The sequence below is a fragment of the Onychostruthus taczanowskii genome, unplaced genomic scaffold (assembly GCF_017590055.1).
Source record: "Onychostruthus taczanowskii isolate IOZ18803 unplaced genomic scaffold, ASM1759005v1 scaffold32, whole genome shotgun sequence".
Lineage (NCBI taxonomy): Eukaryota > Metazoa > Chordata > Aves > Passeriformes > Passeridae > Onychostruthus > Onychostruthus taczanowskii.
The window spans coordinates 4360129-4387590 of record NW_024500572.1 but is presented as its reverse complement, the minus strand read 5'-3'; the positions used below and the strand labels follow the sequence as shown (position 1 = coordinate 4387590).

The window sequence follows — 27462 nt, the reverse complement described above, 5'->3', positions numbered from 1 at the left end:
CTCCCCCCAAGCCTTGCTGGTTCCTTTTCCTTGGAAAATTCTGCCTCTCCCTGGATTAAAGACAGGTGGGAGACAATTGGCCCCTGTTTTCTGGAGCTTGGAGAGCTTAAATGAGAGCACGTTGATCTATTCTTAATGTGATTAAGTTACATCTCCGAGTATCATGCTAATTAAATTAAACTTCCCACTGCTGCCTCTGAGGCTTAAACAGGATAGCTGTTTTAAGACCACAATTCACTTCCCTGCATGGATGAGCAGGTGGGATAAAAGCATTCTGCTGATCAAGTCATTGTGGTGTTTAGAAACAACTTCTAAAGCAAGGGATATTCAAATTTAAATCTGATTGGAGCTGGATTTCAACTCTGCATTTTCAATCTGAAGTGATTTGTGCTTTGGATAAGGAAAATAACAGGGAAAAAGCAGAAGTAAGAGGCTGAGGCAGTGCACAGACTGTCTGACCACAGCGTCTCAGGTGGAGAAACAGGAGATTGGGAAGGAATTCCTGCCTGTGAGTGGTGAGGCCCTGGCACAGGGTACCCAGAGAAGCTGTGGCTGCTCCATCCTGGCAGTGCCCAAAGCCAGGCTGGATGGGGCTTGGAGCAGCCTGTGACAGTGGAAGCATCCCTGCCATGGCAGGGGTGGCACTGGCTGCTCTATAAGCTCCCTTCCAACACAAACCATTCCATGACCTCCCCAAGACACCTCTCCCCCTGCCCTCCTCCCACCTCCAGCAGCTCTTTCCACCTCGCGGTTCCTAAAAGCGGGCGGAGATGTCAAAGCTCCGCGCTGATGGGTTTGACAGCGCGGCCCTGCCCCGCTGCCGGGCGAGCCGCGGGACGGGAGCACCGGGAGCGTTCACGGCTCGTTCCCCAGCCAGCCCGGGGGATCTGTCAGGGATGGAGGTACTGAACCGGCTCGGCTCAGCCCCGGGCTGGAGCATCGGCCGTGCCCGGTGCGCTCCTGAGCACAGCGAGCTCCCGGAGAGCAGCGTGCGCATCCCTGCGCTGCAAACCCCGCACCGGGAACAGCTCCGGCCACCGATGCTCCGTCAGGCCCCGCTCTGCCCCCCCGAGCGTGGTTTGATAGCTCGGTGTGAGGGAAACGACAGACTCTTCAGGACAGAAAGGAGATTAGTTTGAAATAGATGCCAGAGTTTGAACAGCTGCTACTTCACACTGGGAAAGGGGTGGAGGGATGCTGGGGGCTGTCCCTGCTTCCTGCAGACCCCTGAGACCCCTGGCAGTGCCTGAGCCCATCTGCTGAGCCCTCCTGAGCAGGGGCAGGATGTGGGAACAGGGGGGTCTCCCACATGTCCCACCGAGCCATTCCATATAAACCACCCGGAGAAAAGAAGGGCCAGCAGCAGAGAAAGAGCCCTTACCTATTCTCTATTATCTATTCTCTATTATCTATTCTCTATTACCTATTCTCTATTCTCTATTATCTATTCTCTATTCTCTATTATCTATTATTTTTCACAGTTGCTAGGGCACCAGCTGCCTCAGTTCTGTTATTTACACCCCGAGATGGTCTTTGGTCAGAGGGTTAAACCCCGCTCCCCAGAGGGGATTTCTCCCCTTCATCCCAAAACCCGGGACAAGGGCGGCCCCTCTGGCAGCCCCCACAGCCTCGGCTTTCATCTCCACTCCAGCTCTGAAGGATTGGGATGCACGGCTCTGCAAAGTGCCAGGTGGGGCACAAATCCCATACAAACCACAGCAGATGAACTCTCCCTCACCTGAGTGCTGGGGCTGGGCTCGGGGGGAGCCACACCAGGTTTAGGAGCAGGGGCTGATGGAGGGGCTGTGCCGGGACCCCCCCAATCTCCCCTCACTCCCCCCCAGCCCAGGGACCACCCTGAGCCCCGGCCACCCAACCCTTCACTGGGGGAACATCCTCGTGGCTCCACGTAACCCACCAGCAGAAAACTGCTGTGTTTCACAGCAGGAGAGGTGTTCAAAGAATGATTATTTCACCTTAAAGCAAGAATAATTTCAGATACCACAGTGGAGAGGGAGTGCAGTCCACCCTGTGGAGGGGCTGACAGGACTGGACCCACTTTTAGGCTTTTCCAACATAAACAATTCCAGGATTCTGTGATTCCATTCTATGACAGCCAAAGCAGCCAGGGCCAGACACGAACAAACAAACAAACAAACAAAAAAAAAAAAAAGAGAAAAAATATAAATGTGCTTTTAACTGGAGGTTTCTAACGGGTCCCGGCCAGACATGAACAAACAAACAAACAAAAAAACAAACAAAAAAAGAGAAAAAATATAGATGTGCTTTTAGCTGGAGGTTTCTAACAGGTCCCTATGTGTGTGTGCCTGAGGGATTAACAGTGTCCAGAGGCTTCCCGGGCCCGGCAGCTGCGTCACGTCGTCACAGCAACCCGCTCACCATGGCCCTGGAGCCGCAGCTCCGGCTCCGTCTCTCCTGTAGCTTCTTTTAATTAAAGACGGGAAAGGCTGTGAAAGCCAGGGCTGGAGGCCCCCAGAGCCCCGGGAGAACCCGGTGACCTCAGGTCTGTGCAAGCCCTGCACAGACACGTTTCACTGCAATGAATTTCGCTGTGAAACTGTCGCAGGGCAGAGCGGCGGCTTTGGGGATGCTGCCATCCCCTCCTGGTCACAGCTCAGCTGTGGAAGTTATTTCACTTTCATGTGGCTTTTTCCCAGCAATTCACAGCCCAGAGAGACCTGTCGAGCCCAGATGGATGAGATGACCTTTAAAGGTCCCTTCCCTCCCAAACCACTCCATGATTCCTGAATTTCCCCTGCGAGCATCAATGTCACCTCCTTAGCAAAACACACCATGGAGAGAGAAACAAGGATTTGTCAGGAGGAAGGAGGAAACACAGTTCAATTTTACCACCTCAGCCCCAAAAACTGAGCTGGAATCCCCTCCCCTGGGTGGGATCCACAGGGTGATGTTTATTCACACAAGGTGAGGCTGGTCCCCGTGAGGTGATGCTGGTCCCGGCAGGGTCAGGCTGGTCCCTGCGGGATAATGCCGGACCCTGTGGGATGATGCTGGTCCCTGCAGGGCCAGGCTGGTCCCTGTGGGATGATGCTGGTCCCTGCAGGGTCAGGCTGGTCCCTGTGGGATGCTGCCGGTCCCTGCAGCGTCAGGCTGGTCCCTGTGGGATGATGCTGGTCCCTGCAGGGTCAGGCTGGTCCCTGTGGGATGATGCTGGTCCCTGCAGGGTCAGGCTGGTCCCTGTGGGATGATGCTGGTCCCTGCAGGGTCAGGCTGGTCCCTGTGGGATAATGCCGGACCCTGTGGGATGATGCTGGTCCCTGCAGGGTCAGGCTGGTCCCTGTGGGATGGTGCTGGTCCCTGTGAGGGATGCCAGTCCCTGCAGGGCCAGGCTGGTCCCTGTGGGATGGTGCTGGTCCCTGTGAGGGATGCCAGTCCCTGCAGGGCCAGGCTGGTCCCTGTGGATGATGCTGGTCCCTGCAGGGTCAGGCTGGTCCCTGTGAGGGATGCCAGTCCCTGCAGGGTCAGGCTGGTCCCTGTGGGATGCTGCCGGTCCCTGCAGGGTCAGGCTGGTCCCTGTGGGATGCTGCCGGTCCCCATGAGGTGATGCCAGTCCCTGCAGGGTCAGGCTGGTCCCCAGGCTCGGGGGCTGCCCTCCCCGGCTGCCTTTGATCAGAGCACGGCTCTGTTTCCCTGCCGGCTGCTCTCCGTGCCGTGGGTTTCCAGCGGGAGGTGGGGAAGCGCTGTCAGCCTGACCCTCCCCTCCTCGGATCTGTCATCAGCAACACAGAAATCCTTCGCAAGTTACTCAGCCTGAATCCTGCAGGATTTGCCGGGGTGGCAGGATGGCAGAGCAGCCCTGCCTGGGTCCCCCTGCCAGCCCTGCACCCCCAAACCCCCACACCCACCCCAGGGACAAGTGGAGCAAAAAAATGGATTTCCTCCTCTCCGTCATCGGATTCGCCGTCGATCTGGGCAACGTCTGGCGGTTCCCTTACATCTGCTACCAGAACGGAGGGGGTAAGGACACCACTGGGCTTATTTAAGTCTTCTTTTGGAGAAATGATGCCTTTTTGCTCGTTTTCCATCTTTCCCACCCTGAAGAATTCACTGTTTCTTCTCCTTCTTTGTTTCCAGCCGCTCCACTTCAGACAGGGCGGTTTAAAGACCGACCCAACTTCTCCCGACATCTGTCTCTTTTCTGATTGTGTCTTTCTTCATTCAAAATCCTCCTCCACTCCCTCCATCCTCCTTCCCTGGGGTCCTTTCCTCCTTTTCTGGTCTTTCCTTCCTTTCCCAGCGGGGTTAGAGGTGCGTTAGCAGCTCTAGGATCACAAAGGGAAAATTAGCATGGCCCAAACTGCAAAAAAGGATAAAGACCCGTAAATTTGGGCTGGGAGGCTCACACACTTGATGATTTTGGGACTCTGGGCAGCTGCTCTTTGGGATGTCTCCTGGTTTAAAATCATCCTCATGAGCATCCCACCCTCCTGCTGTGGATCCTGGCTGGCAGTGCTGCACCTCACGAGCAGCCCTGGCTTTGAGGGATCAGTGGGAAGAGAAGACACAAACACCACAAAGGGAAAAACCTTCAGTAAATGACAGCTAAATAAATTGCTCAGAATGGAGCAGGATAGAAACCCCCCTCACATGGAAATGAAAAAGGAGGGATGAGAATTTTGTGCTGTTTGGGAAAGCGCAGCGGATTTAATTGCCAAAGTTGGCTTTCGGGGAGCATCCTCCACTGCTTGGGAAAATTAGAAAGAGATAATTAGTTCCATACTCAAGGCAAAACTGTGGATCCCAGGTGCCCACGTTGAAACAGAGTTATTTGCCAGTTGCTCCTGTGGGATTGGGAGCAGAGCTGAGCCCCTCTGTGTGCCTGTGGTTTGGGTGGGAGGATTCCACCTGCCCCACACACAGGAGGATGAGGAGTTCAGGGAGCAGCTCTGGAGGAGCACAGCCCCGTGGAGAGGGAACACTGGGATAGGCAGCACTGGACTCACCCACAATTCAGGCTCTGCCTGGAAGGAAAACACTGAAAACACTTGGTCCTGTTGGGCCAGTCCTGCCAGGCAGACAGGGGGGCTGCAGGAGGGTGCTGGGGATATTTGGGAAGCTGGAGGTGACAGGGATATTTGGGATACTGGGAGTGCTGGGGGTTTTGGGGATACTGGGAATGTTGGGGTGCATCACACTCACATCTGTCAGAGGGAGGAGCTGGGGGGGTTAAATTAACTAATCCCAGCAGAACTCAGAGAGCAGTTCCACTTCCAAAAGCTCCATGGGGTACAAGTGTAGCCCCAGTAAAAATGAGGATGTCATGAATAATGCAGATTACAGCGCTAATTATGTGTCTTGGGGTGGCTGTGCATATTCAGTCAGATTTTCCTCCAAAACTCTTCCAGACCTGAGGGGTGCTGGGTGTCCCCTCCCCTGTCCTCTCCCTAATGGTTTGTGTGATTCTTTGTTCCATCCTGGCCTCCCCAGCAAGGGCTGGGACCTGTCCTGGGAGCCCAGGAAGCTGCAACACCAAGCAGGGTCTCACATCTCTGAGCTCCTCTGACCAGATCATTTCCAAAGCTTCTCACAAACACATCCAAACCTGCTGGGGCAGTGCCAGGAGGGAGGGAGGTGACACTGCCATGGTCCCCTGGCAGCCTGGTGCTCACCCTGCTCTGCTTCCCACCCTGCAGGAGCCTTCCTCATCCCCTACACGTTGATGGCTGTTTTTGGGGGGGTGCCCCTCTTCTACATGGAGCTGGCCCTGGGGCAGTTCCACAGGACAGGTGCCATCCCCATCTGGAAGCGCATCTGCCCCATCTTCAAAGGTGAGGCACCCCCAGCTGGGGTGACACCGTGGCCCCCAGCAGGTCCCCAGAGCCCCTCAGTCCCAGGGCTGAGCCCGATCCTGCTTTTCCCAGGCATCGGCTTTGCCATCTGCATCATCGGCCTCTACGTCTCCTTCTACTACAACACCATCATTGCCTGGGCTCTCTACTACTTCTACTCGTCCTTCTCGGGCACGCTGCCCTGGGCGAGCTGTGACAACCCCTGGAACACCCCTGACTGCACCAACTACTTTGGGAAGAGCAACGTGACCTGGAGCAACCTCTCCAGGTCCCCCGCCGAGGAGTTTTACACGTAAGTGGATGGTGTGAGCTGGTCACGTCCCCGAGGGGGCTCTGGGGTGGGGATGCTCCTCAGGAGCTCAGGGACTGGCTGCCAGGGGCTGAGCCTGCTCCCAGCCGTGGGGATCCCTGCCTGCAGGAGGAAGGTCCTGGAGATCCAGAAATCCGGGGGTCTGTATGACATCGGGGGGATCCGCTGGCAGCTGCTCCTCTGCCTCTTCCTCATCTTCACCATCGTCTACTTCAGCCTGTGGAAAGGGGTGAAAACCTCTGGGAAGGTGAGGAGGGCTCCAGCACCGCCCTGCCAGGGCAGGAGGGGACCCCTCACCTCCAGGATCTTGCCACCCACCTGACTGTGGAAGAGGGAATGTCACCTCCTCTTCATCCCCTGCTCCTGAGGCCACCCCCAGCGAGCCCAACACGGGGTTTGGGTGCTCTGTGGTGACACGGGGTGACACCTGCCTCCCCCCAGGTGGTGTGGGTGACAGCCACGCTGCCCTACGTCGTCCTGCTCATCCTGCTCATCCGAGGGGCCACCCTGCCTGGAGCCTGGAGAGGGGTTGTCTTCTACCTGCGCCCAGACTGGGGCAAGCTCCTGAGCACGGCGGTGAGTGCGGGTGGGACCCCCTGCCCGGGGCATGGCAGCACCCAGAGCCCTCCAGAGCACACCCACCCACCCACTGGGCATGGCAACACCCAGAATCCTGCCCAGGACACCCACCCAACCCTGCCCACGGGTCTGGCCCCAGCACAGGGCAATGGGGCCCTTGTTCCCACAGAAACGAGGTGCCCTGGACAGGCTCTTGGAAATGTAAATCCATAATTGAATCACCCATCTCATTCTGGCCGGTTTTGTTTGTGCTGTGCTCCCCCCCTGGGCTGACAATGGGCTTCCTGTGGGTAATTACCAGGCAGCACTTGAGAATTCTCATTAAAGGTAATGAGGGCCGTGCTGCCAGCACTGAATGTGCCAGCAGGAGTGGGCATGGCAGGCTCAGGGCTCCCATCCATCCATCCATCCATCCATCCATCCATCCATCCATCCATCCCATTGGTACTGGGGGGCACCTCGAGCTCCATGCCAGCCCCAAGGACCTCCTGCCCTGCCCATTCTCCTGTTGTGTCTCCCTCCAGGTTTGGGTGGATGCTGCTGCACAGATTTTCTTCTCCTTGGGCCCTGGATTTGGAGTAATCCTTGCTCTGGCCAGTTACAACCATTTCCACAACAACTGCTACCGGTGAGGGTCCATCCCAGGGGGCACAGCTGCAGGGGAGGCACGTTCTGGCAGCTCCTGGTCCCCACTGCCACATCCCAACAGCTCCTGGTCCCCACTGCCACATCCCAACAGCTCCTGGTCCCCGTGGCTGCAGGCTGGGCAGCTTTCCCCATTTCACTGATGGTTTTGGTGTCACAGGCCAGGAGAGGGAAGTGGAGTGGGGGAAGGCCAGGGCAGCTGGAGTGGGGTGAGGGCTGACCTGGAGTGGGGTCTCTGCCTCTTTTCTGCCTTCAGGGATGCGCTGGTCACCAGTGCTGTGAACTGCCTCACCAGCTTCCTCTCGGGCTTCGTCATCTTCACCGTGCTGGGCTACATGGCCGAGATGAGGGACGTGGAGGTGGAGGATGTCGCCAGAGATAAAGGTTCTCCTCCCTCCAGCAGCCTCTTCCCACCCCCAGGGCTGTGCCAGGGAACAGCCAAGCAAGCCAGTGTCCCCTCCTAGGGCCCAGCCTGCTCTTCATCACCTACCCTGAAGCAATTGCCAACATGGTGGGATCCACCTTCTTCGCCATCATTTTCTTCCTGATGATGATCACCCTGGGGCTGGACAGCACGGTAGGGGGGACAGCCCAGCTGTGTCCCCACCACGGGGGTGGCCATGTCCCATGGCTGATAGTGGAGTGACAAAGGGAGTTATGGCCTTGGGATGAGAGGGGATGGGCTGGGATGGGATGGGAGGGGATGGGCTGGGATGGGATGGGACATCCCCGCTCTGCCATGCAGATTTTCTTGGAGAGCAGGGCTGTCCCCACATCCCATTTCCCCACCCCACACCAACATTTCCTTGGCAGTTTGGAGGCTTGGAGGCCGTGATCACGGCCGTGATGGACGAGTACCCCCAGGTCCTGGCAGGGCGACGGGAGCTCTTCGTCCTCGGCCTCATCACAGTCTGCTTCCTGGGCTCCCTCAGCACCCTCACCTACGTGAGTTCCACTGGCACCACCCTGCCCTGCCCCACACGCCCTCCTTCACCCCGTGGGGTCTGCAGCCTCCCCCTCCTCCTGCTGCTCCAGGGAGGAGCCTACGTGGTGAAGCTGCTGGAGGAGTTCGGTGCTGGCTGCTCCATCCTGGCAGTGGTGCTGCTGGAAACCATCGCTGTCTCCTGGTTTTATGGTAAGAAACTGCCTCTGTGGTGGAAAACACTCCATGGCCACCTACACAGGTGTGTGACCCTGCACAGGTGAGTAAATCCCTGGCACTGGATCCCGTGTGTGGCTCCTGGCCAGGCTGGGATGGGAACAGAGGGCATTGTGTCCGTGTGGATACCCCCGACCCCACATCCCCAGCGGGATCCTGGGGCTGAGAGGGCTCTCTCCTCTGGCAGGGATCCAGAGGTTCTCCCACGATGTCAAAGCCATGCTGGGCTTCAGCCCAGGGCTCTTCTGGAAGCTGTGCTGGGTTGCCATCAGCCCAGCCTTGCTGGCGGTGAGTATCCATGGCCAAATTATGGACAAGGTCATCCCTGTCCCTCTGGACACCCCACAGGACAGTCACTCCCCTCTGCTGCCCAGCTCCCCGTGCCATGGATAACTCCCCTCTCACCCACACGAGGTGACCAAGCTGCCAGGAGAGCAGACAGGGCTGAGGGACCTCATGCCAGCTGCTCCAGCCAGGGGCACTGCCACTGTGCCCACATCCCCAGGACCTCTCCGAGAAAGGGAGCTGGAAGTTCACATTCCAGCCTTTTCCACAGCTCCTGGGCAAAGCTGGGTGCTCACCCAGGTGCAAGCTCAGCTTAGCCTCATCCTCCCAGCACGCAGCACCCCTGGCAGGGCTGGCCACGAGTCCATCTCCCTGTGCTGGGCTGGATCTGTCCCTTTGAAATGCCAGCTCCCACGGCACTTCAAAGGCTGCCGTCGGCAGAGGGGTCTAATCTCACTGGATCTGCAGGAGAAGAGGCCTTGTGAGGATTAATTATGGCTCTAAGCACTTTGCCCTGGTTATTAAGAGAGGAGTATTATCATCAAAGCACACAGCAAATGGTTTTGTTTCAGCACGGGGCTGAGCAGCCCTCGCAGGCCACCGGCTCAGGGTTTGTTAGACAGAGCCCCCCAGCCCTCACCCAGCCAGGGGTGGCAGCCTGGGAGATGTCCCTGTGATGTCCGTGCTGGCTGGGATTTGGGATGACAGCGGGAGCAGCAGGACGTGGAGGGTGCTCATAGAATCATGGAATTGCAGAATGGTTTAGGTTGGACCTTAAAGATGATGTTGTTCCATCCCTGTACCCTGATAACCTGTGGGGTGAACTGGGGAGATCAGGGAACTATTTAGGTTGGAAAAGCCCTCAAAGATCAAAGAGTTCAAGCATTACCCAGCACTGCCAAGGCCACCACTAACCCATGTCCCCAAGGCCCACATCCACACGTCTGTAAAAGCCCTCCAGGGATAGGGACTCCACCCTGGGCAGCTGTGCCAGGGCTGGAGAACCCTTTTGGTGAGGAAATTTTCCCTGATGTCCAACATAACCTGGCACAACTTGAGGCCATTTCCTCTGGTTCTATCAGTTCCCTGGAAGCAGAGCCCACCCTCCATCTGGGAGTTGTAGGGAGATAAAAAATCCTCCCTGAGCCCCCTTTTCTCCAGGCTCAGCCCCTTCCCCAGCTCCCTCAGCTGCTCCTGGTGCTCCAGCCCCTTTCCCAGCTCTGTTCCATTCTCTGGACCTGCTCCAGCCCCTCCATGTCTGTCTTGGTGTGAGGAGCCCAAACTGCTCACAGGACTCGAGGCCACTGTGGCTCTGCTCGTTACAGTTCATTGTCATCAGCTCCCTCCTGGACCAGCCACCCCTGACCCTCTTTGAGTACCAGTACCCCGAGTGGAGCATCTCCCTGGGATTCCTCATCGGGGCGTCGTCCTTCATCTGCATCCCCCTCTACATGGTGTACAAGCTCGTCTGGACACCGGGGTCCCTCAAGCAGGTCAGGAGCAGGACTGACAATCCCACGGCTCCTGGGTGGGCTGGGGTGGGCAGGGACCCCACTGGGGTCACCCGAGGCTGGGAAGCCGGGCAGCTTGGCAATTAAATCCCACCGGGAGAGCCGCCCTGGGAAGGGCAGGCCAGGAAGGAACGGCGGGGGGTTTTGTCTCTCAATCAGCGCCTCGCCGTCTGCATTCGGCCCGAGAAGCTGATGCGAGCCCCCCAGGCAGAGGGGCTGGGCATGGCCCCCGTCCTGTAGCGCGGTGGCACGGCCGGGGGACACGGAGGCTGCTCGGGCTGCCTCCTTGGCACAGCGAAGGGACAGCTGCCATCCTCACCGCGGAGCGCACCCGGCATCGCCGTGAGCATCCCCGGCACGTCCTGGCGGAGCAGAGCCCGTTCTCGCTGCTGGCAGGAAAACCGCGGCAGGGAGAACGGGACCGGCTGGCAGCCAAGGGGCCAAGCGCCCGGGGTTGGAGCAGAACCCCAGCTCCCGGAGCAGACGGAGGAATTGCCTCGCTCGGAGGTTCCCCCGTGCATGTCTGTAGCCGTGCCGTGTTTGGAAAATAAAGATGCTGATGCTCGGAGATGAGGGGAGGGAGAGGAGCCGCAGCTCGCAGTGCTGTGTTCATGGAGCGCCGTGCTGGGCTGGGGGACAGGTGAGACGTCGCTGTCCAGACACACCTTGTCCTGCTGCAAAGATCCCAAACCCGGCGGAGGAATCGCCCGAGCCCGGGGGTGGGTCCCAGGTGCTGCTGGAGCCGGGCGGGTCGGTGCCTCTGCCGCAGAGAACAGGCATTTGAAGAGGGAAAAGACCTAAATATCTCATTTAAAAACGAAACCCTGGGTCGGGCTGAGCCGGTGTCAATCAGCCGCCAGTCCCGCCGCTCCCAGAGCAGCATCGCCGTTCCTGGGTATTTGGGGCCCGTAAAACACCGGGAAAACCCACATCCGTGACAGCGGGGGCTTGGGGGGACACACGGGGCTTTGGGGGGACACAGGGGCTGGGGAGGAGAGGATGCCCATGGGGGTGCAGGGAGGCGCGGGGTGGACGCGCGGGTCTGCCCCGGGCGGGCGCGGGGCGAAGCCGCTCCCGGTGCCGCTCCCGGTGCCGCTCCCGGTGCCGCTCCGTGTCCCCGCTCCCCCGGAAGGCCGGTCCCGGGGCGGGGCGGGCGGCAGGAAGGGGCAGGGCCGGGGCCGGTCCGGCGCACAAAGCCCGGGCCCCGGCGCGGTCCGCGGCTGTCGCGGCGCCATGGGGCTGGCGGCGGCGCGGGGCTGGGCGCTGTCCCCGCTGTCCCCGGGCCCGGCGGAGCGCAGCCGGCCCTACGCTGTGCTGCAGCACCAGAACCTGGGTGAGGAGCGGGGGGCACCGGGGATAGCCCCGCCACGACCCGGCCCGGGGCTCGGGAGTTGCTCAGGGAGTGTTTAATTAATGTTCTTTCTCTTCCCGCCGCAGTGCTGCTGGGCAGCATCCTCAGCGCTCTCCTGCTCACCATCATCCTCATGGCCATCTGTGTCTACCGGCCCGTCCGGCGGCGGTAGCGGAGCGGGAGCCGCCGGGGCGTCGAGAGAATGCTGCATCCCACGCGGTTCTCCCACCTGGCATCCACCATCCCAGCATCGCTTCAGTCCTGCCGGTTCTCCCGCCTGGTACCGACCGCGCCGGCACCGCTCCGGACCCAGCAGGTTCTCCCCTCCGCTACCCAGCGTGCCGCCACCGCTCCGGTGCCGCCCGGTTCTCCCCTCCGCTCTCGTCAGCTGCTGGGGATGCCCTGAGGATGCGAGCGTGGCTTTTCACCCATCTCTGCCGCATCACGCGGCTCCATCGTGATGTGGCTTCCAGCGGTGGTCTGGCCGGGTGCTGGAAATCATCCTCTCCCTCAGTTTGACACTCCTGGAGCTCCTGGGGCGTGTCCGCAGCAAACCCGCCGGGCTCGGAGCGGGGGCTGAGCAACGCCTCCCAAATCGCGGCGTTTTGGCGAGGCTGATCCCACCCCGTGTGCTCCAGAGCATCCCCGGGGCGTGCAGGCACAAGAACAGAGCGAGACTGGGGACACTGTCCGAGGAGCAGCTCCACGTGCTCAGTCACGCCACGTCTGCTTTTTGCTTTCTGATTAATTCAGGTCCTTGTGTGAACGCTGAGTCCTGAGGGTTGGACGGGGCTTGGAGCGACCTGGGGTGTGGGGGGTGTCCCTGTCAGGGCAGGATGAGCTTTAAGGTCCCATTCAAAACTATTCCAAAGGTAAAAGCTCAGTGACCCAGCCAGCAGTGGGGGGAGGGTCTGGTCCATTCCAGCCTCTGAGCAGAACATGATGCATGAGCTGATCCTGGTGTAGTTTTCCCAAGCCAGGCTTCTCATTCCCAACGTTATTTGCTTTAACTCCTGGCTGAAAAGCCCCGAATAACCTCCCATCAAACCAGCCCTGCTGAGCCTGTTGGGAACTGGGGTGCAGGTGAGGGATTCCAGCATGTGCTGGGCACTGTGCTCCTGGAAACAGGAGCCTCCAAAGGTCTGCAAGCCAGGCAGAGGCTCTGGAAGAGTTTGAGCTCCAGCCAGACCCATTTGATGCAGTTTCAGTAACAAGTGTTTACACTGAATCCCACTTCCATACAAAAGCTGCTATTTTGTTTTGCACTGCTACAAGTAGTAACTGGATTTTACTGATTATTATTTTAATATTTAACATAGGGGCGTTTTGCTTAGTAATTTATTTAGAATTTTAAAATGTAACTTCCAGAACAATTGTTGTTGACCTGTTCTCAAGCCCTCGTGCTGCATCTGAGGTGTTTTCTGTTCTGTTTCAAGGACACAGAGTGCTGGCATTGAACAGGGATTTTCTTTGTTTTGAGAAATGACAGAGTGAGCCTGGCCTCGAGCAGACGGAGTTGTTAATCCAAGAGTGAGGCAGCAAGGCAGCACTCTTCTTTCTATTGCTTTCTGCTCCTCCTTTTCCTCACTGATTCCTGTGTTCCTGATTTTTCCTGGTCCTTCATCGCTGTGAAGCCTGGCCTGCAGCCTGTGCTGCTCGTGGGGGTGGATGGTGAAGCTCCCAGCCTCAGCTCTGCATTCCCAGGAGCAGAATTCCTGTTTGCTCTCATTCCTCACGCCCTGCTATGCCTCTTTGTACAAATAAAACGCTCAGTAAACAATCCAGGCTCTCATTTATTCATGGCTGTGCTGTTTGTTATTAACTGGGCTGGAAAGGGGCGAGGCTGTCCTGATTCCCACCTCTGGCCCCCTCGTGGCTCCTACCTTGTTTTTAGTGGGATGGCAGGGAAAGGATGGCAGTGCTGGGGGAATGTTTTCATGGATGTTTGTCAGCAAGGAGCCATTTAACAGCACGACAGAAGCACATCCTACAATGGTTGTGCAGTTTCCAGCAGCTCAGCTATGAATCAAAACTCAGCCAAAGCAGTGTAAGAAGGGTTTCCAAATAAACAAAATCATTAATTGCTGATGTAAGAAGCCTTGAAATGGGGTAAAAAGCAGGGAAAAAGCACATAGTCTTGCTTTCAGGAACTAACAGCAACAACCCACTTTTAAAGCTGGTTATAGTTTTAGAAGCTACAGGTGTTTGTAAATCTGAGCTTCTCTTTCCTACATCAGCCTCAAGCTGCCTCAGAGAGAGACTGGACTCTGTTGGTACACAGGAGTCTTGGCTTAATATTAAACACACTCAGAACCCTCTGCTCCTCTCTTACAAGAAGATGCAGAGAAATGAACAGGGTTTCCTGCTTTTCACTGCCTTGACTTCTGTGTTGTACTGACTCCCCCTTCTCAGACAGGGAGACTCAAAACTTGGCTGAAAAAGTCCAAAAAGTGGTTCTGGGGGTTGTGTGTCTGATTCACACTAAGCCAGAACTACCTTGGAGAATTTCATAGATTATAATGTCACTTTAATGTACAAAAAGACAGATAATTAGCAAAAAAAAAAAAAAAAGACTCCAAATACAGTGTGAGAAAAAATACCTGTATGTGGTGTAATGTGCAGTACCTTTGGTTTGTTCTTCCAGCACACAGAGCATGTCCATCTTGCACTGAAAGGGTTAAGCCAGTCTTTAAGAGAAGCAGCACCTGGCTGAGGGAAGCAGGGCCTTCTAGTTTTAGCTGGAATGATACAAATGTCAAAGAAAGCAAAAAAAAAAAAAAAAAACCCCAAAAGCTAATCCAATTTATTTTACAGTCCCAGACTAAGAAGCAGGAGCGTAACAAAACTTCAGCTGAAAGTGCTCAATGTTCTTTAGTTTAAATATAAAACCAGAACAAGTCAGCTTGAAAAATGCTATTTTTACCCCTCTTGTAACCTTTGAAAAGCTTAGCAGAAGACAGGCAATGCCAGGCAGGCAGATTTGTAAAGGCAACAGCACTCTTTATTCCCACTGGAGGAATGCCCACGGCTCCATCTCCTACCTCCCACCCTGTCAGGAGCTCAACACGAGGCCTCTTCCCTTTTCCCAACTGTGACAGTCACAGGAATCCCCCTTGCAAAGAAAGAAATCCCAACCCAGCCCACTGCCCCTGTGCAGGACAGTCCCCACTGCAGCAGCACCCAGGAAGCTGTTTTCAGGGATGCAAGTTGTGCCAGGGAACAAAACCAGTGTGGAGAGGCCAGTCCTAGTGTACACTGAAGGAATTGTAATCATTTCCTATGTAAAATGGATTATTGGTTTAAAATAGGGTTCCAACTGCCCCATTGGTTATGATCAAGTCCATTTTATAGTGATTTTACATTGGTTAATTAAGAGTTGGTCACCCAGAACTGCCCTGTTCAGCCTGAGGAACAGGAGCAGTGTTAGGAGCAAGCTCAGAGCAGCTGTACCAAAGGTTCCTCCAGCCCTGGCAGGCAGAGCAGAGGGATATTGCTCACAATTGACAACTGTAAGGCTTTCCTGTGGCTGTTCATCGTGTACCTGTGGAGTGCACTTGTGAGTCACAGTGTGAGTACTGTAAACACCGAGAGGAGTGCAGACAAAAGAGCTACAAAGATCCTGTATGGCCAAAAACCTGAGGAAAGCTGGTTAAAACAGACCTAGGAATCGTTACAAGACCAGTTTGATGAGTGTAGGCCTAGTGGTTTGGTTTAAAATCAATAAAAATATTCAGGTAAAAAAATAGATGTATTCACATGAAGGACAACTGCTGGGGGTTTAAAAAGCAACACACGTTTCCCTTGCAGAATTAAAACTTCTCTTCCAATAAGGACACATGAAAATCTCCCCTGAATTCTTTTCCTGGCTGCATTTAGCACCCACACTCAGCCATGCACACCAAGAGATCCCAAAGGAGCACCTGTATCTATGCCTTAATTTCTTGCTGCCCTCTGAGCAGGGGAACGAGCTGGTCTGGAATCTCTGCAGAAACTGCTGCTGTACTGGACAGATGGTCCCATTTCAGCATCTAAAATGTTACTGGCTATTTATTTTGTCCTTTTTCAGAAAGCACTAGTTTAATCTGGAGCTTGGATGAGCTGTTCAAGTATAAAATTATCCCTCTTAAGCCAAAAATCTCAATAACTAGAGGAGAGATAACCATATCTAAACAAAACTAACAGAAAACATCTGTCAGCATGAAGAACTACTGTGTGTAGAGGCAGGGAGATGCTCTCCCATGAAACAGCTGGAAAAACAGGCAATGGCTTTGAATTATTAAGAAATAATGAAGCAGATGAGTATTTCTTTGGTAAGTAATGAAGTTTCCCTCCTGAACTCCTCATAAATCAGACTTTCAAGCTTTACTGCAATCCTACATCCTGGTGCAAAGCAAAATTTCCATCTGCTCTTCAATAAATAAGTTTAGATAAAAACATTTCCTTCAAAGCTAAGACTGCATGGCTGGGGAGCCAAAAGTGGAGTCCTGTGATCTACAACTCCCCCAAACAAAAATAAATCAGGTTTTTGCAGCTGATGCCAACTTAGAAGGCAGTAAAACGTTTCCTTAAGCAATCCAGGAGTGGTCTTCAGGCTGACAGCTCTGACAATCTCCAGTTTTACACAGATTTGGTCATCCCTGCTTCAGGAGGTCACTTAGGAGCTATTTTTCCACAAGAGAGAGCTGTAAAACTTGCTGAAGCTCTGCATCTTCCTTTTCCCGACGCTGCTTCTCCTGCTCCTCCTGCTCCCGCACTGACAATTCCATGGCAAGCTGCAAGTCCTTCTCAAAGCTGGAGGCTTCACTGGTGCTGCTGCTGTGGGAGGTCCCTGATCTTGTCAGAAAGCTCTCCTGCAGTGCCCTGATGGAAAACAACAACTTTGAGAAGTAAAAGAGACAGAGCCTGTCTCATATTCTTTGCAGTGATCCTTCCTGGCAACTGTTTTAGACTCACAAACCTGAAAATCTCTCCCAGAGGGGAGAAAACAGTTTGAGTTCCAACACTTGTAAAATTCTCAATGTCAAACATGGATTCCTTTGAATCTTTCATAGATGCCAACAGTTATATTTTCAATGGGCCTCTAAAGCATCCTCACCTGGTTTAAAGGATTTTTCGTGTATAGAAGAACCCAGAAGATTCAGTTCTTGGTTTCTTTGCACTTAACTGCAGACAGCTCCACAGACACCAGAGCCCATTTTTAAGTTTCATTAAATCTGTGTTTTTAAGGATTACATATGGATTTTGAAAAGAAAGAAGAGCTGCCTTGAAGTGTGCAGCCTCTAATAACCAAACCCTCAATGCAGAGGGACCAAATTCAGAGTTTTAAGAGCAGAAGAGAAGGACTGGGTTTGTATATTGGGTGAAAAATCTGTTGTGTGCACAGATCAGCCCCACAGCTGGAAAGAACTGCACAACATAAACCAGGGAGGCCTAGTTTGGAGGTTTTGTTTCTTGGAAAAGTTGGAAGAAGCACAAGAAGAAACCTCGAGTTTTGTGCATTTGCTACTCACACACACAAAAAAAAAATTTGTCAAATTGCTTCATGCTACTGCTGGGTGTATTTTTGCTCTGTCACTGCATGGTTTGATGTGAAAAAAGGTACTTACTTCTGATACTGCATGTTGAAGTCTGGGGAATAGGCAACTGCTCCATTGGAAAGCACCTCCAATTCCTAGAGATGGGCAAAGAGACAATTCCACAGCAGTTATCAGATCTGCAGAATTAACTCACTGAAAGTCACCCTTAAACCACCCTTATTTCTTCTTTGAAATACATTATTTTTATCTTCTAAAGCCTTAGAAAAACTGGTCCTAAACTGGTTTCCTTAGCTCCTGCTGCACAGTCCTTGCCCAAGCTGCCACTGTACAGACCCCAGCACTTACTTTATTTGCACCAGATTCCAACAAGCTCTGCTGGATGGCAAACTGCATGATCTCATTATCCTCATCCTGCACGTGGATGTTCCTGCCATCATCCTGGATGTGGTAGGATTTGGGGATCTCAAACACCGACTGGTCAACCTCAAAATTAGCACCTACAGAAGCCAAATAAAGTTAGAAACACGCTGTGCCCTGTTTGTAACAAGTTGTAACTGAAAAGATTCTGATGAATGTTTTGGCAGTAACACCTTGCAGCTCCCTCTGTTCCATTCCCTGCAGTTCAGCTTCTCTCTCCTCTGTGCATTCCAGGGACAGGGATGTAAAAAGGTGGGATCCCTTACCTGCATCACTCTGTGCACCTCCAGGAGAGGTTCTCTCAGCTGTCCTGCAGCTGTTGACATTTTCAAAAGTAATTCGGGCATTCAGCACGTGAAACAGGGGGATTTCTGTAAGAGTACAAGATTTCTGTCAAAATGAGAACTCCTGTTTGCTTCCACAACAGCTTCCTATAATGACAAAGCACAGAGGGACTCACCTCACCAAGAAGGAGGCTTTAGTTACTCTCAATCTCTCTCTAAATCTCTTATTTTAAAATAAGATTTGCCAAATTTAAGGCACTGAAGCTAAGAGCAAAGGGGCTGACAACAGCTCATTGTCAAATTATATTGTCTTTAAAATGATATTTCTGGATTGACTCCAGATGTACAAAACAACGTTTTAGGTAGCAGTGAGACAACTAGAAAGCCAATGTGGTTTTTTGTAAATAATACATTGCCAAACCAAAGGGGAAAAAATGGACAAAATGTTACAATAAAAACTGCTAAATATTACCGATTTTGACAGGAAATCCTGGTGGAAATTCCAGAGTGATGAAATCCCTAAGTCTGGCAAAATGAGCACTGGTTCTGGCCATCAGGTCAATGATTGGAGTGACTTGTTCCATAAGAGACAAGGGGAACTCTTCACTCATCCACAAGGTTGCTTTAAATCTTAAAGACAAAGTAGGATAAAAGCATCCTAAATTCACAGTTTAGGAACAGATGCAAAGCAAAACAGGCAGCTGGGCAGTGACAGGAGGTTACTAACAAGTTACAGCACCAGCCCAAATGTTTGCTTTGACTCAGTGGAATTAAAAATAGATTATAGCTGAATACTTCAAAATCTCTCTTCTAATTAATTGTGAAAACTGGGGGGAAAACCACAGTGGATATTTGTAAAAATGGTTTCCAGGGATTAGATAACTGGGAAGAGACAAATCAGAAATAGTTGAAATGGTATTTCTCACTTTTGTGTTCTAACAGTGACTTCCTTTGGTCTTCCTATGTCTCTGCCTTTCAAATCAAATTCTGGGTTGAAGTATTCCTCCAGAGTAATAGCAGTGGGATTGTTGGTTGCAGCATACTCTGTAGTCCTGGATATACTCTAGAAGGAAAGAGAGGGAAGAAAACAACCCAAAAAGTAATGAACAATGGTTACAAAAAGAAACTTTCAGTTTACTCTTTGTGAAGTAACTCCTTCCCTATTTCAGACACAGTCACTAACAGCCCTAAGCAGCAGCTGCTATTAGAGTGAGGTTTTACTCTGTTTTACTGAGGTTAAAAATCTCCAAAGTTTTAGAGACAGGAAAAATCTACTTAGATACTTTAAAGCTGGAAACCAACACACAAGCTACAGCATTTCCAGGCTCCAAATCCTTTACTAAAGACAAAACTTGGATGGAGAATTTGAACCCAAAATCTCTAAATCCCTGTAAATGTGCAATGCCATCCTGACAGAGAGCCAGCAAATCCATTATCCACTGTTCTTTCACAGCTTAGAAGCAAGGGAGCTTCTAAAGCCACGTGGAATCATGGAATGGTTTGGGTTGGAAGGGATCTCAAAGTTCACCTATTCCCAACCAAACGAAAACATCCTCAGGGTAAATGAAAACCTCATAATCAAAACTGCTGCCAAATTAAGGAAACAAGAGGTGACTCCACACACCAGGAATTCCTACTGGCACAGTGACCTGTGCTGACATCAGACACTCACCTGAGCACCACATTCATGCTCCACTGTCCCCAGGAATGATTCCAGAGGGTTCCTATCAGCTTCAGGTGACAGGAAGGAAAACAAAAACAGACATTAGCATTAATTAGCAGTAAAACTGGCACTCAGGCCAGGCTTCCCACCCAAAGGGAAGTTGTTCAGATCTCCAGTGAGCTTCAGGCAAGCCCAGGACCAAAACAGGTACAACACACAGAATAGAGCACAGACTTTCAGTGGGTTTTGTGATTAGCAGACACCTTTATGAGTCCCAGTGCCTCAGTGGCCCCAGGGTAGGGGAATTTCCATATAAAGTAACTGGCTGGTCACCTTTTACTCTAATTCAAATACCAGAAGAAATTAGTAGACCAAAACAAAAATTCCAAGCAAACAAAGCCTCTGTGAAACTTATATCCATAGCCAAAGTGAATTAAGGGCAGGAATACATTCCAGAGCAGAAAAGCGCAGCCTTTTAAAACTGTCAGCAAACTTTCAACAGGTTTGAAGGGTTTTTCTTTCCTCTAAACACAGCTGGGATAAAACCAGGTTCATTTGTAGGTTAAGAGTGAAATAATGAGCTGCCTCAGACACAGAACACGTCAAAGAAAAGCAGGGCAAAAGCAGCAAGAAGAGAATTTCCTTGTTTGTCTGCCCAGTTCTTCAGACACAGAGGAGGTGTCAGACAGCCAAAGGGTTGTATTTATTCCCAATTTTCCTATGGGGAAGATACCTTTATATCTCCTCTTCTCCTCTTCTGTTAAATGTTCTGTTCTGATCCGTGTGACCACGTTCACGTTGTTTGCCATGTAGACCTTACGAAAAACACAGGGACAAAAACCAAGCAGCATCACAGGTTAAAAAAAAAGAGTTCCCCAGTAAAACATCATGTACACAAAACTAACTCAACCAACCTCAACACCAGACTGGCATTTCCAAGAGATTTTGAAAGGGAATGGAAAAGGAAAGTCAGGGAACATGATTTCTAATCAGAAGTAGTTATAAGACCTCAGAAATTGTATTTAGTGACAGTTTGGGAACACGAATGAACTCTCTGTCCAGCTGAAGAGCCCTGCAGTCTTATCAGGAAAAACCTTCAGATAAATGCAAAAGCTATTCAGCACTTACTCTTCTGGTGAATGAAATTACAAAATGTAATTTATTGCACCAATTCCCAAACCTGGTGTAAACACAGAATCAGAGAAATTAAATCTCATGATTTAATTCCTACCACAGCAAGGCTGCAAAACCACCTTGAAAAACACTTCATTGAGGTGAAACAGAGGTCAAAACCAGTGTCAGGAGGAGCCATTCCGAGCAGCTGTGACTCAGGTGCAGGGCAGAGCCCAGCTCATGAATTCATGGTGCCACTCATGGCTGCTTGAAGTGCTGCTATTATCAACAGGTTCCTCAGCTTTCACCCACTGAAACAATGGCAGTGTTCAAGTGTGAGTTAAGTGCCAGCCTCTGGAAGGGAAGGACTGCAGGCAGCTCTGCTGCATCTTCTGTCCCTCCTCTCCCCTCTTTGATCCCCCTGGTGACATTCCTGCACACAAGCTCCATCCCTCCCATAAGCCTGGAAGTTCCTCACTCCAGCCCAATTCTGCTGGCAACACAATCAACGTCCCAAAAGGAATTTGAAGACCTGAAATAGTCAGGATATACAGAAAAAGCACAGCCAGACTTCAATTTGCTGCAAGATCTGTCAGAAGAACAGAACAGGCTTTACCTTGGCTTCATAACCATTGACACCTTCTGATTTTTCTGTCCTCCATACCCAGAATCCAGATGTGGTTCTGACAAAAAGGGAACACAAGTGTCTGCACAGCTGCATTTCTATACAATCCCCCAGCTAGTCATTCTAAATCTCATTTTAAACAAATTTGATAGGTTATTAATCCCAGATACCTAGATAAATAGGTGTAGCCATGAAGAAAGACAAATGTGTAGCTGTTAAAAGACACACTGTGCATATTTACTTAAAGTAATCATGTGAGAGTTGACCTATTTGTTACCAAAATTTGTTACCAAATCCAGGTTCTTGTCCATCAGTTCCAGCACATGGATTTGAGTGAAATGCAAATTTGCAGTGAGCAATTGACTCAATCTTAGAGACCTTTTCCAACCTTAATGATTCTATCCCACTAATATGATAAACTGGAAGTTTTCTGCCAATGATTTCTTTCATCTGGGAACTTTTTGCCAAGCAATAGTGGCAATTTGACCAACACAAATTTCTTTATCTAGCGATTTATGAAGCTTAAATTAATTTCAAACCTAGCCCTAGAAGTTTTAATTATCAAAGCTTTTGCGAGTTTGTCATTAAAGCTTTCTTCAGACATAACATCAAAATGTTTATTTTCTAATAGAAACCCTGTGTCTTACCTTTCAAAAGCAATGTTTTTGGTATCAAGGCACGTGCTGATGATTGGGGATGTAAGGCGCCTCTCCACATCTTTCCTCTTGGGTGTCATTGACCCCAAAGTCAAACGTTTCATGTGCTGGGAGATCTCAAACCTTTCTGTTGTGACAAACTTGTCATCGTGGTTGATCTCAATGAGCTCTGCCCAGCCACCAGTGTCTGGTGGAAGAAAAGGCATATTTCAAGTTAAACTCAGCAAGTGTTCCAGGGTGAAAAGCTGGGGGTGCATCGTGTATCAAACCCAGGTGTTTCTGCACTCAGCTGGGATCAAACTTGGAGATGGAACTAAAATTGTTTTTTATATGTAGGGCAGCAGAAAAGAGGGAGAGAAACAGTAAAATACTGACATTTTTCCCTATCACCAAATTTTTACCTCAGCTTTACTCAAAGCAAAGAAGTTAAGCCATCATAAAACAGCATCTCTATGATACACAAACATAAGCATAAAACCTTCATAAAACACAAGAGGCCTTTTTCGTGTAAAATCAGATTTCTCACTGTGCTCACAGAGTACCTGGGGGTCAGTGGTGCAGACAGGTAAACCCTTTACCTTCTCCCTTGAAGATGACAGTCCTCCTGCCCCTCTCCCAGCTCATGTTCTCAAAGCCCAGCAAGGTGATGTCCACACGCAGCTTGGCCCGGCTCTTCCAGATGCGGCACACGTCGCTCGGGCACACCCTGGAAACCAGGGGCACTGGGAGAAATGGGAGGAATGGAAAGGGAAAATGGGCAACAGGTGCAGCACAGAGGATATGAACTCAAGCACAGGGATTGCTCACTCCTGGGAATGTCATTCCAGAGGAGCTGAGATACTGATCCTCTTCAGCTTTAAGAGCAACCAGCTTAGGGCAAAACTGGACTAATTTAAAGATGAATATGAAAAGGAAGAAGATATTTGTTCAGACTGAAAGGTGTGAAATGGCATAAACTCCATGCCTGGTAGTCTAATCGTTTGATATTTGAAATATTTAATCAGCTGTGAGGCCTAGTGTTCATTCCTTTCAGGGAAGAGCAGGTATTTCCCAAACAGTGCATCCATAGATGACACATGATCAGATGGCCAGGGACAGGTAAAAAAACCTCAAGAAAAGTCTTCAGCAATTGCAACAACAGCTAAATTCTCCACTACCAAAAACCAACCAACCGCACAGGAAACAAAGAATAATTGTGCAACAAAAGCACAAGAGGTCATTTTGAGATGGAGGAGAGGAGGATTCCAGGGAGTGGATATTTCCCTGCCTGTGTTGTGGGACATTTGTAACTCATTTTTACAGCTTGGAATTGGTAACAAGGAGCAAGATTCTTACCCCAGCTAGTGAACTCCCATTTCATTTCCACATAAAAGTCAGGAGTCTGCAGAAGGAAAACATCTGATGAATACCTCATGAAATAGTTTGACATTCAGTGCAGCATTTCCTGAGAACATTTTAGATAAAGGAAAAAAAAAAAAAAAAGGAGAGCAGAACTGGAGAAATTATTAGCCAACGCTAAAACTGAAATTGAAAGTAGCAACAACAGGCACTGCCCTGCCCCTGCTGCTTTCTAGGGAGCTGTTCTTCCTTGTTTTACTGGAGGGGCAGTAATGCCCCCAAGATTCAGCCTCCCATGTTGGAGTACATGACAAAGGATTAAATAAAGTCAAGGAAAAGCCTCCTACGGAATATGCAGGTTGGAACAAAACACAATTGCCCAGCTGATTGCAATAGTTCACTTAAGTGAACTACTTGAATGAGAATTCAAGCAGTGATTTCAGTCTGGAGAGAGAGTTTACACTTCAATAAATCATTACCTCGTTAATTTTCTGCAGTAACTCAGGAACTCCTCCAAGGGTCATGGAGGTCTGCTGGTAGTCCCGATGCTGCAGGATCAGCTGGACCATCTCTGGATCCCCTGTGCTGACAGCCTCATGCAAAACTGAAAGAAACCCAGCCACAGCCGGCAGCATTTCCTGAGAAAATTTTAGAAAAAGGAAAAAAAAAAAAAAAGGAGAGCAGAACTGGAGAAATTATTAGCCAACGCTAAAACTGAAATTGAAAGTAGCAACAACAGGCACTGCCCTGCCCCTGCTGCTTTCTAGGGAGCTGTTCTTCCTTGTTTTACTGGAGGGGCAGTAATGCCCTCAAGATTCAGCCTCCCATGTTGGAGTACATGACAAAGGATTAAATAAAGTCAAGGAAAAGCCTCCTACAGAATATGCAGGTTGGAATTGCCCAGCTGATTGCAATAGTTCACTTAAGTGAACTACTTGAATGAGAATTCAAGCAGTGATTTCAGTCTGGAGAGAGAGTTTACACTTCAATAAATCATTACCTCGTTAATTTTCTGCAGTAACTCAGGAACTCCTCCAAGGGTCATGGAGGTCTGCTGGTAGTCCCGATGCTGCAGGATCAGCTGGACCATCTCTGGATCCCCTGTGCTGACAGCCTCATGCAAAACTGAAAGAAACCCAGCCACAGCCAGGTGGGTCACTTTGCTTGCTGACCAAAACCTCCCCATAAAAACACAGAACATCTGCTACTGAAGGAATGCCACCCCAGGCTGTTCCTTACCCGTCCACCCCTGCGCGTTCTCCTTGGTCACATCTGCCTTGTGCTGCAGGAGGACCTTGGCGGATTCGATGTAACCCAAGGAAACAGCCAAGTGCAGCAAGGTCCGGCCCCGTGGATCCCGCTGGTCAACATCCTGCCAGTGTCCAAGAGAGGAGCAGAGCTCATCAGAGCCTGCACAAACAGAGGGCTAATCCAGGAGTCAACATTCCCTGCCATTCCCACGGATCCGCTCCCAAACTCTCCTGCACCGCCCTTCTGCGGGGCTGGCTCGCTTCCCCACGTGAATAAAAGGAGAGGCAGAACGGGGCCTAAGAAATGACACAAAATCTGTAGGACAGGAGTTCTTGCTGGTGCTTTTCATTTCTTTTTCTGTCATTATTTTCCCCTCTGGCTCCCCCCAGAAGGCTCAGGAGGAGATGGGAGTTCTCGTCCGTGTGCGTCACCCCACGGACGGCCGAGAGCCTGAGACCCCACAGAGGGCTTAAACTGGACAACAAAATGGGGGGAAAAGGGGGGAAAAAGGCAACAGGGCACACAACACAGCTTTTGGACAGCACTTTTGGAAAAGACAGAAGCAGATGGTGTTTCACAAAGCACACACAGCACAATGAGGAGTGAGGGCATTCTCTACAAGTCACTAAAATAAAAAATAAACTACACAGGCACAAATATCCAAAACATGCAAGCACAACATACTCATACCTTACACATTTTTCACTATTAGCTTAGAGATTTGAAACAGAAGAGCATCTATAACTAAAGGAAAAGGGGAAAGTCAATAGCAGAATGAGAAAGGAAGGTTATTATGCATGTTAACAGCGTTATCCGACAGCTTCAAGTCAGAACATCTCACAGAGAGTGGGAGAGCTTCGTTTTAAAGCATCTTCACTTCTGGGGTGGAACATTAATTAATTTCCTTCCCCACCTCCTGCAGCTCCACACTGCAGCACCAAAGAGCTCCAAGGGTCCCTCCCCACTGTGTTTGCTGCTGTTCCCTGGTCCCCACATGCCCGACCCCGTTTGCTGCAGCTGGGAGTGCCTTTGATCCCTTCCCGCGTCCCTCCGCAGCAGGAAGCTCATCCCAAAGAAGCGGGGGGAAATAGATCTTTGGAATACTTTAAAAAAAAAAAAAATAGGGGGTTTAAAAGCAGGTAAAGGAAGTAAGAAAGACAGTCCATCTTCACACACTGCTGGTTTCCCCAGGGAATGGAGGGAGGAAGCAGCATTCCACAGGTGGGAGCTGCTGAGTGATCCCTATTTAACCACAAACCCTCACAGGTGTCAGAAATAAACACACAGGAGCAGCGTGCCAGTGAGGTTAAAAATTTTTGTTAATGCATAAGGTGACGTAAATTAGATAAAAAGTGAGACTGCATTCCAAAGATTCTCCCAAACCAGGGCAGGAACATGCTCTAAGCAGGAATTAGTAAGTCAGGTGCACCGTTAGAGCTGCAGGTGACAGTCAGGAGGTGGCACGGCTGCTCTTGGGCTCACCTACTTGTGGTGTCAGGTATAATTAATTAATCAGCTCTGCTTATTAACTGTACCTCACTCTAGCTCCTGTCAGAGTTTTTCCACAGCAGCTCAGCCAGAAGGATTTTTGCTGCTCAAGCTCTGCTGCAGCTTTCAGGCTGTTTCCTTACGTCATCATGTCCCAGAGAGGGGACAGCTTTGTGTTTTCTACTCTCCAGCATGGAACAATGATCCATTTTTTTTTTTTTTTACCAGAGATGCTGACAACATTCCAACCAATATAAAAGCTCTACCCCCGATCTTGGGCAGCAACAAACCTATGAGAACTGATGGTGCTCAGCAAGCTGGGGGCTGGTTTGATGTCCAGCAGCAGCCACCTTTGCCGTACGTTGACTTCCCATTAAGATAAACACTATTGCTTTAATAAATAAATTAATCCCCATCACAGCTGCTCTCCTTGAGCCACTCCTAACTCCCCCAGAGAGCTACTCCGCAGCTGGAATGCTCAGGGCACAGCTTCACAGATGGGAAACCAACGTTTCGTGTCTGACATAAAACTACATTCCTACACCTTCTAACATCGCTCCCACACCACAAACAAACAGGTAACGCAACGCAGGGATCCCTCACGCCCAGCGGACGCTCCTGGCAGTACCACCAGGGTGCTTTTCGTGGCCAGCAGCCCCCGGGCCCCCCGTTACCTGGTGCTGCAGCTCCTCGTCCAGCCGCCTGTAGTCGTTATTCCACACCAGGACGTGGAGGGGGAAGGCGCTGCTGGCCCCGCCAGGGGAGCTCATCCCGGCACACACCTGGGGAGGGGCAGCCAGGGCCCCTCACTCTTCCCTCTCTGGACGCTGGACACCCCAGGTTACCCAAGCCCTGCGCCCTTCAGCTTCTGCTCTCTGCCGGCACCCACCCGGCCCAGGTGCGTGTGTGCGAGCCCGGGCCACAACCCCCTAGGAACCGTTCGCCCCTCTCCAAGGGGAGCCCCATGCAAAACCCCACCGCGGGGGGGTCTCCCCTGCTCCTGGTGCCCCTGGCAGCCCCCCGCTCCCGAGGGTCTCCTCCCGGAGCCCCCTCAGCGCCGCTCCCGGGGGTCTCGCCGCCTCAGCCGCCCCCGTCCCTCTTCCCCGTCCCTCCGGGGACGGCTGGCGCGAACCACAGCGCGGCCGGAGCAGGGGGGGCTCCTCGCGGTGCCCCGCACTCCACCGCCACCGACAGCCGCACGGAAAGCGGAAGCCGCTCCCCCTCCCCCTCTGCGGGCGATCAGATGGAACGTCCCGCCCGCAGCTGTCCCATTGCCTTCCGCGCGGGGGGAGCGCTCAGCGCCGGCTGCTCTCACCCCGCCTTCGCCCGGCCTTGGTTTCGCTCGCCCGCCCGCCATGTCGGGTGAGGGCAGAGCTCGCTACACAGAGGCCTCTTTCGCCAGGCTTATGAAGCTCCGCC

At 51.7% G+C, this 27462-nt stretch overlaps 3 protein-coding genes across 4 annotated transcripts; 2 read left to right on the top strand and 1 right to left on the bottom strand.

The window, feature by feature from the left end:
* Positions 1-770: 770 nt before the first annotated feature.
* Positions 771-10560, top strand: LOC121338988 (sodium-dependent serotonin transporter-like). Its single transcript, XM_041410406.1, has 14 exons — positions 771-1090; positions 3893-3999; positions 5676-5810; positions 5904-6123; positions 6250-6388; positions 6583-6717; positions 7245-7348; positions 7622-7749; positions 7830-7942; positions 8179-8310; positions 8401-8500; positions 8712-8812; positions 10135-10302; positions 10480-10560. Exons 1-14 carry the CDS (start codon positions 771-773, stop codon positions 10558-10560), a joined length of 1983 nt encoding a protein of 660 aa, XP_041266340.1.
* A 938-nt stretch (positions 10561-11498) lies between these two features.
* Positions 11499-13451, top strand: CUNH12orf76 (chromosome unknown C12orf76 homolog). Its single transcript, XM_041410428.1, has 2 exons — positions 11499-11653; positions 11758-13451. The coding sequence occupies exons 1-2, from the start codon at positions 11554-11556 to the stop codon at positions 11841-11843; spliced, it is 186 nt and encodes a 61-aa protein (XP_041266362.1). The 5' UTR covers positions 11499-11553; the 3' UTR covers positions 11844-13451.
* A 787-nt stretch (positions 13452-14238) lies between these two features.
* ANKRD13A (ankyrin repeat domain 13A) lies at positions 14239-27460 on the bottom strand. 2 transcript variants are annotated; one of them, XM_041410026.1, is made up of 15 exons: positions 26718-27460; positions 24544-24676; positions 24305-24429; positions 23302-23347; positions 22545-22688; positions 21958-22153; positions 21302-21368; positions 20306-20387; positions 19582-19640; positions 18836-18972; positions 18382-18539; positions 17892-17996; positions 17554-17705; positions 17278-17342; positions 14240-16531 (listed from the first exon to the last, which is right to left on the bottom strand). In XM_041410026.1, the coding sequence occupies exons 1-15, from the start codon at positions 26811-26813 to the stop codon at positions 16333-16335; spliced, it is 1764 nt and encodes a 587-aa protein (XP_041265960.1). In that variant the 5' UTR covers positions 26814-27460; the 3' UTR covers positions 14240-16332. The 2 variants fall into 2 exon arrangements, with proteins under 2 accessions (XP_041265961.1, XP_041265960.1); XM_041410027.1 differs by lacking the exons at positions 24305-24429; positions 24544-24676; positions 26718-27460 and adding an exon at positions 23784-23903 and having other exon boundaries at positions 14239-16531.
* Positions 27461-27462: the final 2 nt, after the last annotated feature.

What these genes read in the sequence shown, in the direction of transcription:
- LOC121338988 (XM_041410406.1), top strand. Translation starts at nt 771, where the DNA reads ATGTCAAAGCTCCGCGCTGATGGGTTTGACAGCGCGGCCCTGCCCCGC. An exon ending in TTCCACAACAACTGCTACCG is followed by an intron (nt 7,349 to 7,621) that starts GTGAGGGTCCAT and finishes TTCTGCCTTCAG; the next exon opens with GGATGCGCTGGTCACCAGTG. An exon ending in CGCTGTCTCCTGGTTTTATG is followed by an intron (nt 8,501 to 8,711) that starts GTAAGAAACTGC and finishes CTCCTCTGGCAG; the next exon opens with GGATCCAGAGGTTCTCCCAC.
- CUNH12orf76 (XM_041410428.1), top strand. Translation starts at nt 11,554, where the DNA reads ATGGGGCTGGCGGCGGCGCGGGGCTGGGCGCTGTCCCCGCTGTCCCCG. An exon ending in GCTGCAGCACCAGAACCTGG is followed by an intron (nt 11,654 to 11,757) that starts GTGAGGAGCGGG and finishes TTCCCGCCGCAG; the next exon opens with TGCTGCTGGGCAGCATCCTC.
- ANKRD13A (XM_041410026.1), bottom strand. Translation starts at nt 26,813, where the DNA reads ATGAGCTCCCCTGGCGGGGCCAGCAGCGCCTTCCCCCTCCACGTCCTG. An exon ending in TACTGCAGAAAATTAACGAG is followed by an intron (nt 23,348 to 24,304) that starts GTAATGATTTAT and finishes TTCCTTCTGCAG; the next exon opens with ACTCCTGACTTTTATGTGGA. An exon ending in TGGAATCTGGTGCAAATAAA is followed by an intron (nt 17,343 to 17,553) that starts GTAAGTGCTGGG and finishes GCCCATCTCTAG; the next exon opens with GAATTGGAGGTGCTTTCCAA.